General features: G+C 39.7%; 1 protein-coding gene and 1 long non-coding RNA gene across 5 annotated transcripts; one reads left to right on the forward strand and one right to left on the reverse strand.

Annotated features, from left to right (window-relative positions):
• Positions 1 to 1,249: 1,249 nt before the first annotated feature.
• On the forward strand, positions 1,250 to 20,806 carry UBE2W (ubiquitin conjugating enzyme E2 W). Of its 4 annotated transcripts, none has more exons than XM_081874699.1 (7): positions 1,250 to 1,638; positions 6,648 to 6,747; positions 10,879 to 10,970; positions 12,620 to 12,722; positions 15,924 to 16,079; positions 16,946 to 17,021; positions 18,427 to 20,806. In XM_081874699.1, exons 1-7 carry the CDS (start codon positions 1,265 to 1,267, stop codon positions 18,438 to 18,440), a joined length of 915 nt encoding a protein of 304 aa, XP_081730825.1. In that variant the 5' UTR covers positions 1,250 to 1,264; the 3' UTR covers positions 18,441 to 20,806. The 4 variants fall into 4 exon arrangements, with proteins under 4 accessions (XP_081730825.1, XP_081730828.1, XP_081730827.1 ...); XM_081874701.1 differs by lacking the exon at positions 1,250 to 1,638 and adding an exon at positions 2,216 to 2,259; XM_081874700.1 differs by lacking the exon at positions 1,250 to 1,638 and adding an exon at positions 6,253 to 6,350.
• On the reverse strand, positions 13,031 to 19,741 carry LOC309349081. Its single transcript, XR_014159676.1, has 2 exons — positions 19,610 to 19,741; positions 13,031 to 13,466 (listed from the first exon to the last, which is right to left on the reverse strand). It is a non-coding gene; the product is annotated as an uncharacterized lncRNA (long non-coding RNA).
• Positions 20,807 to 22,035: the final 1,229 nt, after the last annotated feature.

Genomic DNA, 22,035 nt, shown 5'->3' on the forward strand with positions numbered 1-22,035 from the left:
GTAGCATTTCAAAAAGAGAAAGGTTATTTGTTATTGAAGTTAATGGTTTCCTTTTTCTTTTCTCTGCTTTTTCATTACAGGCGGCCAGTACAGCCTGATACTCTGTGTATTTACTCAAGCCCTGCTGAGTTCAATGGAGCTAACTGCCATGAATGTTTAGGACTGCAGCCATGAAGGCCCATGTAGTGTTTGTTTACCCAGCAGTCAACTGAGCTGCATAAGGCTTATTCCTCAGTAATTGTGCGTAGAGAAGTGTGCCCTAATCAACACAGGGGGCTTAACTTTTTGAGAAAACATGCATACAATCAGATTCCACTGCTGAAATTCTTAGTGCTTTCTGTAGGAAGTAAGTCCCTCAGAACTAATCACAAACCATAGAAAGGTAACCAAATGGAGTTTAGCTGGTTCTTTTTAATAAATATAATTGGGGACCAAGAACAGCTGGGGTGAAAACTATTGAACAAGACTCCTTGGAATGTACACTGAGTTTTTTAATATACAGAAATATTTAACAAGAAATATGAATGCCACCACAGTACTTCCTGGCTTCTTTCTTACAGCAGGTAAGAGTGTAAAACAGAATAATATCTCATTTACTTTTAATAATATAAAAATCAAAACATCCTGCAGAACAGGGGAATTGGGATTTAGTCATTCTTGTGTTTCAAATTACAAGATAGCATATTTAACTGTTTGCAAAAAGCAATGTGACATGAGTAGAACTTGTAAAGGCTCCCATATAGTAGGTAGCCTTGTGTACACTTATTTGATAACTTTATGGAATAACAGTAGAACTTCACTAAGTAAACTTAGACTCAGGCTCGAATATTATTTTAATTGTGCAGTGCTGGTGAAATACATGTTCAGAATTTAAAAGTGTATTGTCAGTAGTAGTAGTTAAATTCTTCATCATCATCATCATCATCTGCACAACAACAGACCATGGAAGTTACAACAACTGGAGGGCCACAGCTGCTCCACCTCTGCCCTAAAGGACAGGGACAAGATTGTAGGAGGTCTGCCTTACTTTGCTGGGTTGCCCCTAGAAACCCTCACCTTAAACATTTTCCTCTGGTTGCACCAGGATGGCACTCAGCATCTAAGTAAGATTATTATTTAGAATTATATGTTTATTTATACCCCGCCTTTTCCCCTGACGGACTCGGGGCATCTTACAGATTAAAAAAAAACTGGGTTTCTAATTTTTGTAAGCCGCCTTTATTTTCGATTTAATAGGAAGCAGAGATTAAACAACCACAAAAAAATGAGAGAAAAAGGAGATCTAGGCGAGAACCGTTTCAGGCAGCCGACATTGGCGCCCCGCTTTTCGAAGGACGGAAATTCTCGACGTCCGCTCGGAACTGTCCCTCTCTCCTACTTGGAAGCGACCGCGGCAGCGGTTCCCGGCGCATGCGCTCTCTCCTCGGGCTGGCCGGAGCGCCCACGTGACCCGGACGGGGTGTGGGGGAGGAGGCGAGGAAAGGGTGCCGGCGCTATTGCCGCCGCCGCCGCCGCCGCCGCCGCGCTGCGTCTCTCCGCCTCTGTCTCTGTCTCTCTCTCCCTCCCGGCCCGGGCCGGCGGCTCAGAGAGAGGGAGGGAGGGAGGGAGGGAGGCGGATCCATCATGGCGTCTATGCAGGTGAGCAGCTTGCGGCGGCCAGGCTGGGGCGGCGTGTCCTTTCGTCCCCAGGTGTAGAGGGGGAGAAAGAGAGGGGGGACCGGGGGGGGGCAGAAAGAAGGCGGCGGGGCCGGCGGGCGGGGGAAGGAGGGAGGGCAGAGCGGCGGTTGGCGCGGGGGCGGCTCTCCTCTCGTGCCCCTGCTGCTGCTGCTGCTGCGCTGCTTTCTGTGGATGCGGCTCCGGGGAGGAGGAGGAGGAGGAGGAAGCGGCGGCTGTTGTGGCGTTTCCTGGGCGAGCGGCGGGAGGGACTCCGTCTGAGGAACTTGGCGCCGGAGCGAGGGGAGCCTGGGAGCCGAGCGAGGGGTTGGGGAGGGGCCGAAGGGAAGCCCTTCCCTCAGCTGGGGCAAAGGCAGCCGGACATTTATTGGGGGTCGCGCGGGGGGGGGGGGCTAGGTGCGCGCGCTCCAGGTTGGGCCGGTACCAGGAACCAGCAGGTGCGTGACCCCCCCGGCTCTTCTTCCCTTAGGTGTGGTTTAGGGCCGGGGTGGCTTGGCCCGGGCTGCTGCTGCAGCTGCTTGGGAGGCAGGAGGCGGCGCCGGCGCCGGAGAGCTGAATGGGCCTTGCTGGCTTTTGCTGTGACAGGTCTAGTCGCGCCTCAGGGTTTCCCTTTAAACTTCTCCCTTTTCTTCAGGGTAATTTTCAGGGCAGGGCTGATACGGGGCGGTTGTTTGGCGGGCGATCCATGAGGGGATGATTTAAGGAGGAGGGTCGCTCAAAGTCAGGAAGTGTGGAAAGTCATTCTGACGTCCTTCTCCTTTTTTTTTTGTATTGCATACGTTAGTCACTGTATGTTTTGCTTTAGGAAGCAAAGCGGCGACGGTAGCGCCGTCCTCTGCCTGATGCTTTGACGTTTCTCTCTCTCTTTCTCTCCCGCTCCGCCCCCCACCCACCCCCTTCTCACCTATTGTGCCTTGTCCTTCAGACTTCAAAAAGGAGAGCAAGCTTGTTTGGTGTAAAATCTCCTGTTCAGATCTGTCCTTCACCCAAAGGTCCCGCAGTTCGCCCCACCACAGAGCTGCTCTGTGGGATTACTGATGTGATGGTGCATGAGAAGCAGTTTAGGAAAGATGCTAGGCTACGAAATCAACAAATCAGCACCATTTATTTATATCATTATTACCTCATGTGGTGCTATTGGGCTACAGCCCTTTGTAGACAAATTTTTACAGTGGTACCTTGGTTTAAGAACAGCTTAGTTTATGGACAACTTGGATTAAGAACCCGGAAGAAGGTGTTTTGGTTTGTGAACTTTGCCTTGGAATAAGAACATGTTTCACTTCCTGTTGAGTGTGTTCCATTTGTAAATTGAGTCCTCCACTGCTATGGGAAAGCACGCCTTGGTTTAAGAATGCTTTGGTTTAAGAACGGACTTCAGGAACGGATTAAGTTTGTAAACCAAGGTACCACTGTACTCAGAGTAGACTCGTTGAAATCAGTCATGTCCTATTGTCTTCAGTGGCTCTACAACTCATAGAGGTTGACTTACAAGCTTGACCAGCTTAGACAAGTACATCATCCTATGAAATAGGGCTGCCTGTGAAAAACACATATTACAATACTAATGTCTTTTAATGTTCTACTGGGCTTTCTGTTGCTTTTGGATGAAAGCTGAAATAAGCAGTGCATCCAGTGTTGCGCCTTTTTTTAAAACAAAGAAACAAGGATTTATATACTGCTTAATCATCAAAACCTCTGAGCAGTCTACATAAAATATAAAACATAGGACGATATGTATGTGATTTCAATTTAGAATTGATGTTAAAATATAAGAAGTACAGTAACTACATATTTTAATATCAAAGAACAAAGGATATTTTTAAATTATGTGAAGCAAGATTAAACAAAACATGCAAAACAGGCATCTAATGTTCCAAACAGATGGACAGACAAAAATCTAAACCTTATTTATATTCAGTTTAAATAATACCAGATTGGAGATTAAATTTGCCGATTTTTTTTCAAGAACTTGACTTGTAAAACTGCATTGGAGCAGTTGGAGAATAGTTCTTTTAAATGAAGCCTTTTTTGGATTCACAGAACATTAATGTTTTTGTGAGTTCTCCCCACTCCATCTCTACCACTCAGCTTCTTTTACATTTCCCTTAGCTTTTACACTGCAGAATGAAAACTTGCAAGTTTCTCAGTTCTGTGATCGTTAAAGTGCACTACTTTTAGTCACAATAGAAATTGTGTTGTATTTGTTCTAATTTCTTGGTAACTTTCTGGCATTGTGAAATTCAGCTCTTGTTTCTTATTGTGGATACTGTGCTGTCAGGGGTATTGATTAAACTTTTGGATAATATGCTAGGGATACCTTATTTCCCTAGGCAATTTGATCAGAGAATCAAGTGAAGGTATTTAACATCATTTCCAGCTTTCATGTCTGTATAGCACTCTTGAACACTCTTGTATTCCGTTCAGTCTTAGGGAATAATTCATCTGATGACATATTTAATTTAAATGTGTAATTCATTCAATTATTGGTGTCACTTCCCTGTTTCCCAGGGTATACTGTATCTCAGGAGAGGGCTTGCCACTTTGGTCTTCTCTACTGTATCTAGTATGGGGCACTAGATATTTAGTAGCAAGAAATTGCCCAAAGAGGCCACATTTATAAAAGAATTCTGCATTTTCTATGGCACTGCACCAGTTTAATTGCCTACAGCAGAACTTTCCAAACTTTTCATGTTGGTGACACACTTTTATACATGCATCATTTCGCAACACAGCAGTTCAGTTTTACAAGCAAATTGGTGATGAAACTAACTCCTTTCCAATCCCAAGGACTGTGGGGAACATTGTGCAGCACGCCTACACACTGCAGCTGACACACTAACGTGTCACAACACACAGTTTGGAAAGCTCTGGCCTAGAGAGCTAAACTTTTGTTTATTCTTTTGTGTTGCATGCAAGTTTCCTACTAAGCAAATAAAAAACAATAATGTTTGAATATTTAAAAACCAGCAGTTTAACTTGTTTGTGTTTCATAATCTATTTTACCACTTCTAGCTATTGAAGGTGGTGTCTAAGCAGGAAGTAAGCTAATCTTAGTGCAGTGGATGCATGATGGTACATTGATACATATCCCCATTCAGCCATGAAGTTTGTTAGATGGCCTAGGGTGACTAATTCTCGCTTAATTTTAACTGTGCTATTTTAAAAAATCTGATGTGGCTTGTGTGTGTGTGTGTGTGGTATGTACACACACAGTGTATGTATAATACACTGAAATGAAATGCAGCTGAAGGAAAATAAGAAATGCATGTAGCATCATGAAATACCCACCTAATAATATGATGTAGCACTATGAGATTATGCTCTGCTCTGAACACATTTTAGGATTAAACAGTTTAGGATTGGAACATATGTCAAGAACTGACTCATTGTAATTGGACATGTGAAACCGCATTGCTTTTTGGATTGGTTCAGATATAATGAGAAACCATAACCTTTCCTAGAATGGGAGTGAGTTGTTTTGTCATTAGGCATTCCTCTCTCCCTTGCCCTCCCCTTCCATGCACACAAGAAGGATATTAGAAAATTTCACTTCATTTTAAACAAACTAGTTTCCTGTAACATCTAGACTCAGTGAACTGTGGTGTTAAGAAAGATAAGTGGAATAGACAGGAACACACCATGCTTTCAAATTCTGACTTGTTCAAAACTATATTTTAAACAGTTCTCTGAGTTTCAACATAATGGAGAACTGCATCTTATGTGGAAGTTACATTCCTGGCCATCTTGCGTATAAGTAAAATTATGTAAAGCTGGAACAACCCCTAGAATACCATCGTTGCAGTTACCGATGAGGGATGAATGCAGCTCTTAGTCTTCCTCCTCCTCTCTGTCAGTGGATGATGCTTCAGATGATATTAGGACCAGGGGGTTGACTGGTAGCCAGAAGTGCTTGGTTGTGGTTCAGATCCAGAGGTGGGTTGCATGGCCACATCTAGCGCTGCTGCTGGTGGTTTCTTTGTGAGGAACATTATGATTGGCAGCTGCTGCTGTTGTGTCTTGAGCTTGTCAAACATTTCCTTGAGAGCATCTGTAATCCCATGGATGATCTTGAGGCTGTGTTCCATGGAAGGGTCAAACTCTGCAGTCGGATCATCTGTGTGCTTTATCACTTAGAAGAGTTGAGAAAATTGCTGGCTCATGCTTGCCATCCTCATCATCACATTCTGAACTTGATCTGACCAGTTCCTCTAGCTCTTCAATAGTCAATACCTGTTGACCCTCAATTAGTTCTCCCACTTCTTCCTGGATGAGGTCCACAAAACCACCACCACCCATTTGCCTGACCATCTTGCACAATGTTCTCCACCCCAATGGCAATGGTTGGAAATCCTTTGAAATTGTGTGTGCATTCCTTCCACAAGTTCCACCAGCATGTATTCACTGTTTCAAGCTTGATTTCATCCACTGCCTGTTTGATGTAGGTGATGCAATGAGCAATGTAACCAGTGAAATCACACCTTGATCCAGAGGCCTGCTTCATAAATGTGGGAGCCACTCCTCTAAATGATATTGGTTACAGTACTTCTGAAATCCAACTAAACATGCACAATCTTGCTGTTTTAAGCAGACAAGATGGACAGTGTTCAAGTATACACAATGTTGGTCTTGCTTCTCCAAGGAGAGTGTCCATGTCATCTTGGCCAACAGTTTGAAAGGTATGCACAGCATCTGACATCTCCCATTTTGTTTGAAAAATGAAGTCCAACTTGGAATGGATGCATGTAATTTTATCTGCATAATAGTCACAGTGGATCACCAAAGTTTCTGTTTCCTTCCTTGACAAATTGTAAGGGGTTTCACCACCCAGAATTGCTCTATTAGATGCCACTGAATACAGATTAGGCTGTTATGTTTGTATTCTTGTTACATTCTCAACTCCTTGGAAACCAAAGAGATAGCTGAACTCTACAAATAAGTGTTTGGGAATAAATGGGTAATTTTTCTATTCCAAGGATCAGTCAGGACCATGACAGAACCACCAGGCATGTCAGCAGGAAAATCCAAAAGGACTTCAGGAATCCATTTGGCTTCATAAGCCTTCAGTGGAACTCAGTAAGCAAATTGGGAGAGGATAACCTCACCACCATCATCCAACCTATCTCTGTAATAATCAGCATCTTCATCCAGGATTAAATCCTGATGGCAGCAGTGTTACCATTCATCAGCCTAGCTTTCAGGAGAAGCACTTGCAAGCTTGATGAGTTGCAGTCATGTGTACCAGGAAATGTAGGGTTAAAGGAAGGATTTGAAAGTGAGAGAGCATGCAATGCCTTGTCTTCCCTTCACCTGACCTTTCCAATTCCCACTGTCGTATCTGCAGTTGCCTAGGGCTCTGCAAAAGGTAACACCATCAGCTCCAGTATCCCCCGCCTCCCTGCCTATCCAAATACATATTTAATGGGCATGCCTTCCAGTCCCAAAGGCAACCTCCTTTGGTGCTGTCCCCTTCTAGGTCACCACCACTGGTGTCCTGCAGTAGGACTGGTTTTCAAAACCTTCCTCACAGGGCTGCTACAAATGTAGGCACAACTGGTGCTGATAGTAATGTCCTCACTGTGGAACTCCAGAATAAAATATACAAAAATGAAAGCAAGATAATAATACAAAACAGTGTGTGTGTGTGTGTGTGTAATTGTACTACCTCAGCAGGCAAAACTTCCAGAAATATCAATGAAGAAGACATAAAAGTAACCATTCCATCAAGGATACTGTCTAGCCAAATATACATTCCTCCCCACTACCAACTGCTTGCTTAGATTGTATACTTAGGCATCTGAGGCAGTCTTGTTCTCAGAACTAGCCAGACTGAAATGTGTCAGGGTGTTGGAGTACAGCTCACATCAGCCCCTGCTAGCGTGGCTAGTAGTCATGGAAGATGGGAACTGTAGCCCAATAATTTTTCATCTGAGGCCACTTTAAATTGGCCTGCTATCATTCACTCTGAGGGACTTGACCAGAAAAAGGAGAGTTGAAACTAAATGGAAGGTTTTTCCTGCAGGAAAGGGTAACTTTCCATTGTCTTTCAAAGAGGTACATGGGCATTTGTTATGAAATCGATAGGGACTCACCACAGTGATCCATGCGACGGTCATCTCCAGGCTTGACTACTGTAATTCGCTCTACGTGGGGCTGCCCTTGAAGCTGACCCAGAAACTCCAGAGGGTGCAGAATGCTGCAGCAAGGTTCCTCACGGGGTCTCTACCATGGGAGCATATTCACCCAGTGCTTTTCAAACTGCACTGGCTCCCAGTAGAGTACAGGGTCAGATTTAAGGTGCTTCTTTTGACCTTTAAAGCCCTTCACAGCCTAGGACCCTCGTACCTACGGGACCACCTCTCCCGGTATGCCCCACGGAGAGCCTCAAGGTCCATAAATAGCAACACCCTAGTGGTCCCGGGTCCTAAGGAAGTTAGATTGGCTTCAACCAGAGCCAGGGCCTTTTCAACTCTCGCTCCGGCCTGGTGGAACGCTGTGCCTCATGAGACCAGGGCCCTGCAAGATCTGATTTCTTTCTGCAGGGCCTGTAAGACAAGAGTTGTTCTGCCTGGCCTTTGGCTTGGAGCCAATTTGATTCCCTCCCTCTCTTTTTTCCTTCCTTCTCCTCCTGCAATGAGGCTACATTTTAATATTTTCATGTTTCAATATTTTAATGTTGTATTTTAATGTTGTTTTTAAGTTGTAATCATTCAACCTGTTTTTATTATTGCTTGTAAGCCGCTCTGAGCTGGGGAGGGCAGGGTATAAATAAAAATTATTATTATATTATTATTAAAAACTATAAAGCACATTTAAAACAGTTCTAAACTATGCTGCCACTTCAAAGAGTGCTTTAAAAACTTCTGCATATGTCATCTTCATGTTGCATGTTAGAGCACATGATCTAAATATATGCCAAATGCTTAGTGTTAAATATTAGATAAAACTGTGATTGTATTCCAGTGGCAAAATCTATTTCCTTGAGTCTAGAAGGACACAGTGCCTTTGAGAAGAGATCTCTATAAAGTTTGCTGGAATCTGTTTTCTCCCCACACCCACCTCAGCAGTCCAGGGAATAGGAAGTCTGTGTGCATATCACATATCTCCATTCAACTTTGACTGTGCTTTCAAGTGACCGTGGTGGTGGTGGGATATGGTAGGCATTTACAGACCTTCCATTCTCCATAGTAATACCTGTGTGCGTGTGCTGTGCGGTAAAAATAGAAGTCTGAGCTCTATAGGGATCTGTCTCCCTATGGATACTGTGTCCTTACATGAGAACAAATCATGCCTTGCTTTGCATTTGAAAGTAAAGCAAATTTATTAATAAAGTGTGTTGAATAAAGTGTGTTGAATGTAGTAGATGTGAGGTAGGGCAGAGAGAAGGCACAGATAGTTCACCATGTGAAATTAAGGGATGATATGTACCAGGATAACCTTAATTTTTACCTTCCAGCTTTCCTGTTTTCATAGTTGCTGACCCTGTATTTCAAGGCTGCCATAATTGTGTCTAATTTGTTACTGTCTAATCATTCGACTTTTACAGAAACTTGTACTAATCCATTCATTTTGCTTAATTTCCTTTAAAGATTCTCTTTTTGCTAATAACCTAGTAATTTGGGTGTAAAAAGGGTGGGGTTGAATTATTTCCCCTTGTTTTAAGTAAACAAATTAGTCATTTGTTACTTCTGTAACTCCTGAGTAGGTCTGTGATACAGTATAAAATAAGAGAATGCATTGGGGAACAACTGAAGCCTGAGCATTTTTTTTTAAAATACCTATAAGTAAAGGACAAAACTTGTCTCTGCAGCTTGTGTGTAACTTGTGACTGCGCTAGTGCTGCTACTGTTCTCTAGAAACAGAAATACCAATTATCAATGTAAATTTGTGAAAACTTCCTCTTCCGCTTATGTTTGGGGATTTCTTTTACAATGTAGCAACCTGCCAATGTTTGCTTCATTGACATAAAATGTACAGTTCCTTTCCATATTAAAAGCCTGCACCTGAAATGAACAGAAGGACTGTGTGTTCTTCAGTTGCAAGCTAGTGACTAACACCACAATCCAAACCATGGTTTAAGCTGCACAGCCCTAATTTCACTTACCTAGTAGTAAGCCCCATTGAATTAAATAGGACAAACTTTTGAGTTGACATGGTTAGAGTTAGGACATGTTTTAGGATTGCAGTATAATTTACAAGGTATTATGTACATTTTCATGCACTCTTTATGCTGGAGTCCCAGGGAAGAGTACAACAGTTAATTTAAACAGAAAAAGTACAAAATTTCAATTAAACAATAATTGAAATAGCAACAACACAATAAAATATGTTGGCAACCTTTTTTTTTTTAACATCACTATGCAAAACTCTTCATTGCCACCTAACCATGCTGTGTTGGTGGTTCGGATTTCAATTCCCCCCACCCCACTTCCTAATATGATAAGGATCCAGGGCAGCATCTATTAATAGTATTTCCCTTTTCTTCCTGTTTTAGGCTTCCTGCACCTTTAAGCAAAGCCAGAATGCCAATATTAAGGGAAGTCTGCTTTGCATAATCTCTAAACCCAGTAAAATCTTGAGATAAATTTTAAAATAAAATCTCTAGCCCTCATTGTAACAAAGGAATTCTGAAGAGACTGAAGTTCAAAAAGGAGACTCTCCAGATGCAGGCCACAATAGTTTAATAGTTTAGGCACACTCAGGGCCTTCAAAACTCTCAGTGAACACCACCTCCCTGTGCCATAAAGCGGAAAGTCCCACCATTTCTTATGTGGTTTCTCCATACAGTATGGGTGACTATTTGTGAAATACAAGTCCCAAGTTCCACTGGCGATGCAGAGGTTGTGTTCCATTTCTTGACTACTTGGCTACATTTTTTAAAAAAGAAGCTGCTCATCACTCTGAATATTAATGCTATACACCACTGTATGGAATTAATAGTACCAAAGGAAAATAAGTTGTTACACTTCTCAGAAGATGTTTCCAGAAATGTCATACAGAATTAAAAGTTTAGACCAGTGGCTTAGCATTGACACATGTCAGTCTTTTATGATATGAATATTTTTTTATAAATTTTTGACATGTATCATGTAAGCTTTTTGGAATACTGTTTGTTGGTCAGCAGTAATATGTACCAAACAGTTACAACTGAAAGGAATATATTATTTATGAAATATTTAAAAAGCTCCTCCTCCTCTCTTTTTTTAGAAGAGGCTACAGAAAGAACTGTTGGCTTTACAGAATGACCCACCGCCAGGAATGACTTTGAATGAAAAGAGTGTCCAGAATTCAATTACACAGTCAGTGTGTTTACATTTTCATAATTTATTTTCTAGGTGAAACTGAAAATGGGCAGGATGTTGTGTTTTCCTAACAATATACTGTTTAAAAAATTGTGAGATGTACAATATCTGACCTATGCATGTACATTAATGATATTTGCAAGCTTGTTATAGTATACTTATACATAGTTATTGACCTATGCATTTATATTAAATATATTTGCAAGTATGGTATAGTGTAAATATGGGGTTGTATCCAGTGCTACTGCACAGGGTTACGCTGGTGCAATGGGATTTGCATTTCCTCTCCTCAGGCCATGTGCCCCCAGGTCTGCTCTGAAGGGTCCCCTAACCCCTCTGAAGCAGATTTTGACAAAAGGGAGCAAACAGGAGAGAAAGAAGTTCACTGTGCTTGCAGAAGTCTCACGTGCCTGCTGAGCTGTAGCATTGGATATAGTCTATAGTAAGTATTGGATTCACACAATCAGCAGCTGGAGCTGTTCTGTTACTCTCAAAATAGTTGGGTGGCAGTAAAGTTACAGAAGTTTTCTTTATTTGTTATATTTATATCCTGCCTTTCCATAAAAAATGCCCAAGATGGCATTTTTAAATGAATAATTTAAGAATGTTCTGCTTTTTATCTAGTTTTGGGGCTGTTCATTCTAAATGGAGTCACAAAACTCCACAGTTGGAATGCAGACTGATTTTAAAGGTTTTCTTTCTTCTACCTTTTCATGTGAGGTACTGAAATAATTATAAAGTGAAAGGGCAAAAAACCTATGGACAATTGTTCTGTATTCTATAAATATTTGTGTTCATGTTTGTTGACTTATTTGAAGGGAGCTGTGGACACAGTTGTCAGTATAGCATCAAGGTGTCCAAAATTCAGAACTGTACACATAGTTTACACAACTGAATTAGGAACTGCTTTCAGCAATGCATGGGTGACTGGCTGGTGCTGTCAGCTTCAAGTGATTTAGGTACAAACATTGCTCACTTGGAGACATGATTTACAAGGGCATCCCTTTTTATAGAAAAGAATGGTATGTGGTTCTGGTAGTTTTGTGAATATTGAGAACCCTTCAGCCTTTTTTTCATGAAATAAGAAGTTCAGGTTTTGGGGCTGGCATCACAAAAGATTTCTTGCTATTGCCTCTAACTTTCAATAAAGTTAAATCTTCATTGCTCTTGATTAATTATGAATGTATTCATAATTTTTGTCAAAAGTACATCAGGACAGTAATTTACAATTTATATTCACAATTTAAACAAAAGCAGCTCTTGCTAGAATTGCAATTTACCTGTCTACCCCTCCCACTTTGAAATAGCTAATATTATTTGTTATTAGAAATTTGAAAGGGTTATAGTCCAAATTTGATATCAGGCACAGTTCTGCTGGCAGGTGGTGGTAGACTGAATGTACAATTCAGAGACTTCCTTTAAACATCGCCAAGGATTAGCTTATGCAATGGGACTTTTAAAGATTTTTTTCTGTAAGCATTAGACCTTCATCAACATTGAAAGTTGCTTTTTGCCACTATGAGATTAAAAGAAGCACCCTTTTCAGTTAGGAAACAGATGCTTGCAAACTAGAACTCAAAGCCTCCACTATATATTTAGTTACTAATTTTTGTCTCTGTGTTGTGTAATTTATTTTATTTCCAAAGATGGATTGTAGACATGGAAGGTGCTCCTGGAACATTATATGAAGGGGAGAAATTTCAGCTGCTATTTAAATTCAGTAGTCGGTATCCATTTGACTCTCCTCAGGTAACTTACACTATCATATATTTAGTTTCAATTTTAAACCACTTGTGTAGAAAAGTTGATTATACATTGATTACAACTCATTGGGTGAAAGTCATTGCCACTCCAGCAGATATTGTGGAATTTCCCTTTTTCTCTCCTCCTGTTCTGGAGGGTTCCCCAATCCTGTGGAGCAGATTTTGGCACTACATGGGATGCTGAAGTGGGGAAGGGGAAGGCCTCTGTGCATAAGTGGGATGCTTACAATTGGATATCACACATTGTGTTATCTCTTCAGAGAGCAATAAGAATAGTTGTTTTTTTTCTGGCAGTAAGTGCTGTTTTGTTTTTATTTATAATTTTCAATTATATACAGTATATAACAACAATTATTCAATCATAATTTTAACATTTCAAACTCCAACTCACTACCCCCTCTTTCTGTGGTTCTTTACATTTCTTTTCATCTTCCTGCATACTCCAAATTATCTCAACATATTATTTTATATATCTATTCCCATATATATTTTGAAACTGCAGGTTTTTACATTAATCCTGCCAATGTGTTAATCTATTTACAGTTTGTTTGTAAATACTCAATAAACCATTTACATTCCTTTCTTAAAAAAAAAAAAGTTATCTTGATTTCTTATTCTCCTGGTAGGTTCGCCATTTCTCCGTAGTCCATTAACTTCTCTATTCATTATTCTCATGTCAAGACCTCTTCTTCCTTCCATTTTTGGGCACATAACATTCTTGCAGCTGTGGCTGCATACATAAATAAATTTATATACGGTTTAGATAGTTCTGATCCCATAATTTCAAAAAAAAGCTTTTGGGTTTGTTTTTTAAAATAAATGTTATCTTTTTCAGTTAATTACATAACATCTCTCAGTAAGCTTTAACCTTATTACAAGGTACCATCCACATATGAAAAAGGTACCAACTTTCTCTTTACATTTTCAACACATATTCGATTTTGATTTATACATTTTTGCCAATTTTCTATGTGTTAGGTACTATCTATATAGCAGTTTCATATAGTTTTCTCTTGAACTATAATATGCTGTAAATTTTATATCCACGTTCCATAAACGTTCCTGTACATCCATTTCTACATTATGACTAGTATTTGTTGCCCGGTGTATCATTGAAGATTTCACTTGTTTGTTCTTTGTCTCCCGAGCAATAAGAATAGTTTAGCCATAAATTGAGCACCTGATTATCCACCATGGCAAATAATATTGACATTTTGAGTGCCATTCCTTGTTCCAGCAATTGACTGTGAACCATGCCTTATCTCTATGCCTCATTCTTAGCACTCAGAGATTTGCCTTCATGGCCGTGACTTAAAAATGGCTTGCTAACTGGATTAAAGTTTATATGTAACATGGCTAGCTGTTTTTCACTGAAACCTAAAAATGCTGCACATATTCTGTGACATAACTGTATTTACATTAGAATAAACTTATAAACTCAGAAAAAAGCAGTCAGTCCTTGGTGGGGCCCCCAAGCCAGTTTAGCCCTCTGAGGACTAGGCGCAGTGTTTCCCAACCTTGTGCCTCCAGCTGTTTTTGAACTACAACTCCCATCATCCCTGACTAGCAAGACCAGTGGCAAGGGATGATGGGAATTGTAGTCCATAAACAGCTGGAGGCACAAGGTTGGGAAACACTGGACTAGGGCATGTATACCCAGCTGCCCAACCCACTGCATGGGCCTGGTTAGGGACTTTCCTTTTGTGGACTGCTTTTCAATGAGGTCTGCCTGGCATGTTCGTTGACATCTTTTTGGTGCTAGGTAAAATACTACAGTACCTTTTTTTCTTAGACCATGATGACATTATTCACTATTAGTGTGCTGCCACAGTTTTCTGCTTTTGTTACTGAGGGTGAGAAGCTTTGTGTATTTTTCATGAATAGCATGTGCTTTTATGTGAATGTGTTGCTGTTATAATGTATTTTTACTTTTGCTCATGTATTGAAATGTGATGTAAATTGATTGGACACCTTATTGTGTAACAAGTGGTCAACCAGTTTGATAATTAAACAATATCCTTATCTTGGGCAAAATAAATAAATAGTAAAATCTGTGTTGTGTGCATGGAATAAAAGGAAGATCTGAAATCATACCTTAGGAATTATTCTATATGGAAAAGAAGAAGAGAAATCCCATTTATTACATAGTGGATGGCCAAGTGATAGACTTTAAAACCGACATATTACAAGATAGGGAAAGTAGGATGTAATTGATGCTTTTTTCCAAAATTGGAAAAGGAATAATGAGTATGGATTATTTAGTTTGGTTGAAATTACCGTATTTTTTGCACCACAACACTCACTTTTTTCCTCCTAGAAAGTAAGGGGAAATGTCTGTGCATGTTATGGAGGGAATGCCTACGGGTGGCGGGGGGGGATCTGCTGCAGTCGTGAGCAGAGGATCCATGGTTCCCCTTCCTTCCCTCCTCCGTGGCTCGCTTTGAAATAGCATGGCGGGAGAAGAGCTGCTGAGTGGGGAGGAGAGAGGGACAGAGAGCCTGCTTATTTAAAGGAGCAAAGCGGGAGAGGAGAGGAGCCTTCTCCCCTTAAAACCCTCTTCTGCATTATTAGCAGCATCCTTCTCCACACACCTCACGTGTGCTCCTTGTCCCTTGAGTGCTTTTCCTTCCCTCCCCACTTAAAACGTGGTTACAAAGCACGGATCCACATGGATTCTCAGGATTTTTGCACTGGGTCACCCCAAATTCACCATCAGATCACATAGCATGTCCATGGCTACATCTTGCACCAAAAAAATCACGCATCCACTGTTGCCTGGGGCCGCAGTGGTGCAAAAATGTGGTTACAAAGCATGGATCCACATGGATCCTCAGGATTTTTGCATTGGGCTACTCCAAACTCACTGTCAGATCACGTCTGTGGCCACAGCATGAACCACAAAAATCATAAATCCACTGTTTCGTTTAGAATATTTTTTTTCTTGTTTTCCTCCTCTAAAAACTATGTGCGTGTTATGGTCGGATGCGTGTTATAGAGCGAAAAATACGGTATGTCTTTTCATAAGGCATATGTTTTGGTCCAATAACTGATGTCATAAAACATGGAAGTTATATAAACTGAGTAATTTCCCTCTCAAATTAAGTAAATCGTAGCTGATATTATATATAGAGATATATATATACTGTCAATAAAATGCTAATATATTAATTCTTTATTTTATTTTTAGGTCATGTTTACTGGTGAAAATATTCCCATTCATCCTCATGTTTATAGCAATGGTCATATCTGTTTATCTATTCTAACAGAAGACTGGTCTCCAGCTCTTTCAGTGCAATCAGTTTGTCTTAGCATTATTAGCATGCTTTCCAGCTGCAAAGAAAAGGTAAGTCTTTAGAAATAGCCTTGTGATACTACGAAAACCTCCCATTCTAAAACTGAGGTTTTATTGATACTTATTAATTTTCCCTTTCTAAGCGTGATGGAATAGTTTAGTAGTTCTAAGTTAAGTGATATACTGGAACTGAAGGTCAAATGAGTCAGTATTTACTGGGGGGGGGGAAATATTTCTGTTGAATAACAGTTACTGCAATAATAAGGTTTTGTGTAGAAGAAAGGCAATTGCTTTTCTAATGCAGTAAATAACAAACATTGGGACTGAATAGTGTATATACCAATTTCAGTTACTGAATTAGTTCATGTAACAAAAAGGAGTGTCAGAATATAGCAGAATGCACTTGGTCTGCTCTCCAGTGCACTTACTTGGGATTAAAAGCCCCATTTAACTCAGGGAGATTTACTTCTGAGTAAATGTGTGTAGATTATTGCACTGTGAGGTATGCAAACATTTTATTGAATAATAATTTGGTGTCTATTCAGACAAAAGCTAGAATGCTAACCTATGTTAGTTTATTTCAGCAAACATAAATTATAGCACCTTGAAAGTTTTAAAAAAATATTATGCGCAAACAGCCAAAGACAAGAGCCTACATGATTATCATGCATCTCAAGTTCACTTTTATTCCACTGAATCTTTATTGCATAGGTAAAATAACCCTTTCTGCTTCAAAACCATTAAGTTTGCAGCATGATCAGAGGGTATTTTGACTTTTCAAGCTGGCAAGAGTTGGAGAAGAAGAAAGCTCCTAAATGTCAAGTTTGCTTATCATTGCTATTAATGCCTTTTTGCATGTATGTATAATCTTATACTGTATATCAGAAATATACTGATTTGATGGGCCTTTATTGCAGAGACGACCACCTGATAATTCATTTTATGTAAGAACATGTAACAAGAATCCAAAGAAAACAAAATGGTGGTATCATGGTATGTATTGACCTTGAAGAAATAAGCAATGCATCTAAGAGCATTTGAAGTTCCTGGGAATAACAGTGGTTAGATTTGCCTTACTGAACACAATACTGTATGTGAGGAAGAGTGATAGCTTAATGGTAGAGCACTTGCATGCTATGTTGAAAGCCCCAGGTTCAATCCTTTGCTGCACTAGTAACAGGTTTAGTTAGAAAAAACCTATGCCTGAGATTGTGGAAAGCTGCTGGCAGTGAGTGGACACAGTACTATCATATTTGGTATAAGGCAGCACTTTGTATCCTGGGTGGTCTTCAATTGAGTTTTACTCAGAGTAGATCGGTTAAAACTTAGTCATGTTCATTAATTCCAATGGGTCTGCTCTGAGTAAAATTTCATTGAAGGCCACCCATGTATCCTATGTAAAAATAAGCCTCTGATATCCACAGAGATTGAATTGGATCTGGGCTGCAGCTAACTGGTGGAATTCTGCTTTTACCAGAGGAAGCAAGGAGGCGAGGCAATTTCTACTAATTTCTGCTTTCCTGTGCCTCCTGAAAATCTGGGGGTTGGGGTATCCTCTGGAATAACATGAGAGATTGCATGGCTACACTGCAGCAGGAAGGGGAAATCGGCAATAATTAGTTCCTCCCCCCCTTCCACCAGCAGGGAGCTTCTGCTGGATCTCTGTTCCTTCTGCAAAGTGCAACAGGCCTTCTGTCTGTGGAATGGCCAGTTTGGAACCAACTCAACAAGGCCATAACACTAGAACCCTCCCAGTCCCCAGCCAAGTTGTGAAACATACAAAGAGTCCCCCTTTATTTTAGGTGTATGTAAGGAGTTGCTGGTCATGATATATATGGGTACCACATACATTGGACTGTATCCAACTGCACGAGGACTTCCACTTATGCAATTCCCTTTCCTCTCCCCATGTGCTGCTTCAAAATCTCCTTCCTCACTGTGCAAGCCAGGAGGGTAATGAGAGAAAAGGTTTCAGAGCATCTTATCAGGGATAATAATATCTGCTGTGGCTGGACTTGTATGGGATCAAGAGCAGACCCTAGTGGAATTCTTAACCTTTTTCCCTTGAAAATCTAGGTCCCATGGCAATGATAGAGGGAGGAACTGTTGTTTGAGGAAAAGCAAGCCTAAAATCTGCTTTGGTTCATAGTTCTTTGCATATCGGCCTTAATTTATTTAAACAGAACAAAGCAATACATTGGTTCAGATTATGTCGTCTGTCTTTCCAGAATCTGTAGTTTTTCATAATTTCCCAGGGTTCTTTATCGAACAAGCAAATCAGTATATGTTGATCTTGTTACCATATGTGCTGGTAGGTGATATTTTGGCCTTAAATAACTTTGTAGATTTGGACATCAATATGTTTAGTACATAATTTTGTTTTTGTTTTGCTTTAAAGATGACACTTGTTGATGCCACCATTTTGTGATACTCCTAACAGAAGATAGTCCTACTGAGAAAATGAGCACTTTGATCATTCAGTCTTTGAACTTTTAACTTCTGACTGGAAGTGACAAATAGGCAATGAAGACTACTTCCCTTGACTGCATTTTTACTGGTGTGCATTCTGGGCGCATGTTGATCGCTGGTTCAGTCCATGCTACTGATGTGCTTTTCTTAGTCATACAGTATTAATGCAGGTGTTAGAAAATGTCAGAATTTAATCTTTAAAATTTTTGGGAGAATTCCAGGTCTTCATGTATTGTGCAATAATAAGAATTTATTGACGGTTTTTGGTGTACCCATTGCCGGCAAAAGATTGTATCAGGAAACTTATACCCCTGTCACAAGAAAAGTTAGATGCATGATAGGGCCTATAAAAAGTTTGTAAGTATATCGGGATTATAAAGTAACCTATCTTTACTTTGAAAGCCACCTAATTGTTTAGATTTGGATTCTGTGCACTGTGATCATAAAACTAGCAGCGTGAGTTGAAACATGCTTACCTAAAGAACTAATAAGATCATTGCATATTTACTGAACTCTCAATGTTTTCACAATGAATCCCCCCTCCCCAAGTTATATCAGCAGAGAGGTACGTACTATGTTATAGCCGTATGGTAAAATGGATACCTTTTGTGTGTGTATTATATTTCCGAAACAAAGGTATGAATAAAATAGAGTAGGGGTGATTTAATCAAGGCAAACTTTGTTCTGAAAATGGGAACAGACGGCAGTGACAAAACTGAATTTGCTGCAGTCCATGATTGGGCTTTGTTAATATGTACACTAGAGCTGTTTTCCAAGTAGATTGCACACTGTTATTTCATACTAGCCTTCAGCATGAGCCCTGTTGCCTACACAATATTTCATGTATTTATACGTTTGAATTTTTTTGTTTGAGTTCACTGTTTCTTTTGTTGTGTTGTATGTCATATTTGAATGTTACAAAACAATATTTTCACGGAAAAGCTGTCAGAAGATATTTTCTTGTAAATTATTTCTTTACCTTGTAAACATTTATCTTGTCTTCTAATCCTGTACTATAAAGGAAGAAATACATTTTGGACAGAGACGAACTGTTTTGACAAAAAAGTGTGGATCTTTTTATTTAAGTTTAGACAAAAGTATATTTTTCTTACCTTGTCCCATACAGCCATAGCAATTTTTCCAGGTTTTCTCCTTCAAAGATCTGCCTACAACTAGATTTACCTTTTATATAGAAAAACAATTGTTAAACAATAGTGAATTGTTCTTCACCTCTGTGTAATTTTATGATACTGCATCTAGGCTGTCTTTTTAGGAAGCACTGATGTGTCTTTTATAAACTTACTACCTTTACACATATGCAAACTTTCTATTTCAAAGCTCTTTTTAATGTTGCCTTATTGCACTAAAAAGAAAATCAAACCTAGTAGTCAATAAATGAATGAATGTCTGAATTGAGTACAACTCTTACTTGATTTTTAAAGTAAGAACCAGGACAGCTTAGCTTAAAAGAACCTACTAGGATTGGCTGAAGATATTCTAGCATTTTTTTTACTGCTGTGTTGTAACTTACAAATTTTATAGATATGTACATACTACTGTATCTTCTCTAATATTTAAAACAAATATAATCATTAAACTCAGGGGTGGGTACAAGTCAAATGGAAGAAAATAAGTGTTCTGTATTGGCACTGAATTACAAACTATCAATTTGGTAGGGCTGTTTTAAACAACAAATTGTTATGTTTTCTGTTTTGAGGGAAACTTTATTGGCTTCTTAATCAAAAGTGAATAGATGCTGTGGGTATAAACTTGTATGTAGATGTTCATAGTCCTCCTTTAAAAAATGAGAAGTATCACTCTTCAATTTCTGTTCAAGCCAAAAAAAAAACAAAACAAAAAACTGAGGGATTGGAAGGTGTATATCTCTTTATAATTTTCTCCTATATTTTTACTTGTAAATTAATTTATAACAATCCATTAAGAGATGTATACATACTGATAGTATGCATGAGCAGTAACCACTGAATATTTAATCAGCATCTTCATATTTGCATAAATCATCTAAGGAATGTTGGAAAACTTTTTTTCTTCCGTAAAGCAGATTTACATAATTAATCATGTCAATCTGTTCTCTTAATCCACAGTGAAGGAACACCTTCATAGATCTGAAACTTTAGATTACTTTGTCTATCTAAAAGACTAATGTAATTGTTCTCACACTGTGGATTATGTTACAGTATAATTGTTTAAAAGGATGTTAATGTCCATTCTTAAAAACAATCCATGCACATATTTTCATTTATATAAATATCACAGTATGGATTAAATACAAATTCCTAAACAAAAAATTAAGCATCTGGGTGTTTTTACGCTACTGCTGTGTTCAAAGAACTTGATTGTTATCTAAAAATACTATTAATCGTAATTTAAATCAGGAATAGGCAATCACAAACATAAGACTTCATATTAACAATGAAGTTCTTCTTGCTTTTGTGTTGGATGAAATTACTTGCTTCAGCAATGAAAATTGTTTCATAAGAATTGACCTGCAGGATCAGACCAAAGGCTCATGTAATCCAGCATCCCACCTCCTGCATTAGCCAACCAGATGCTCCTGGGAAGCCAGCAAGCAGGACGTGAAGGCAATAACCCACTTCTAGTGTTGCAGCCCCAGCATCTTTCAGCTGGTGACTTGCTGTCGTCAAACCTGGAGGTAGCATATTCCATTATGACTAGTAGCAATTGACAGTCCTATCCTCCACTAACTTGTCTAAACATCTTTCAAAGTTATCTTAGCTGCTGGTCATCTCCATATATTATGGCAGCAAATTCCATGAATTAATATGTACTGTGTATGTTCTGCTAATCTATACCATTGGATAACCTTGTGCGTTATGGAAGTGACAGTGTTGAAACCAGGAGCACCCCCAAACCACAGATGTGCTCCTAGGGTTGTGCATCCCCATCGAGAGCAGGCAGTACAGACAGAAAGACATCCTCCCCATGCCCGCTCAGGTATAAATAATAAAATTATTAAGTAGTACTATCATCATGATCATATGACTGATTGATGAGCAGGAAGGGGGAGATCTGCATCCTTCTCAGGATGCTGGGCTCAGCCTGCCCGCCCCTAGCACAGAGTCTACTGTAATTTTTCTTTCTTTCTCCCCTTCCGTTGCCAAAATAGTTCAAGCCTTGGGGTGGGATGTGGGGAGCCACCCTATTCTAAAGGTCATGAAGCTTACCTGGTGGCCTTAGGCCAATCACTGCCCTTCACTGCCCAATCACTGCCCTTAACCTACATGGCAGGGTTGTTGTGACGATAAAATGAGGAGGGGGAGTAAGTGAGATGAAAATATAAATTGTACAAAATACAGTGGAGAACTAATTGCTGAAGCAGAATGTTATTTTTGAGGGGAGCCTGTTTTGGGTTGAGCCCTTGAAAACTCCAGCCTCCAACTACCTACTTTTCTTAAAGAGTAAATCTACTTTGCTTATAGTGTAAGCGCCTGATCCTCAAAAGGCTTGCATACAATTGGGGGGGGGGTGCCGGTAAGGAAGAAAAAACAACAACCTA

This window comes from Podarcis erhardii (genome assembly GCF_964252035.2).
Source record: "Podarcis erhardii genome assembly, chromosome: 8".
NCBI classification, from domain to species: Eukaryota; Metazoa; Chordata; class Lepidosauria; order Squamata; family Lacertidae; genus Podarcis; species Podarcis erhardii.

What these genes read in the sequence shown, in the direction of transcription:
- UBE2W (XM_081874699.1), top strand. Translation starts at nt 1,265, where the DNA reads ATGAGAGAAAAAGGAGATCTAGGCGAGAACCGTTTCAGGCAGCCGACA. An exon ending in TAAGCCTTCAGTGGAACTCA is followed by an intron (nt 6,748 to 10,878) that starts GTAAGCAAATTG and finishes CTCTTTTTTTAG; the next exon opens with AAGAGGCTACAGAAAGAACT. An exon ending in ATCCATTTGACTCTCCTCAG is followed by an intron (nt 12,723 to 15,923) that starts GTAACTTACACT and finishes TTTTATTTTTAG; the next exon opens with GTCATGTTTACTGGTGAAAA.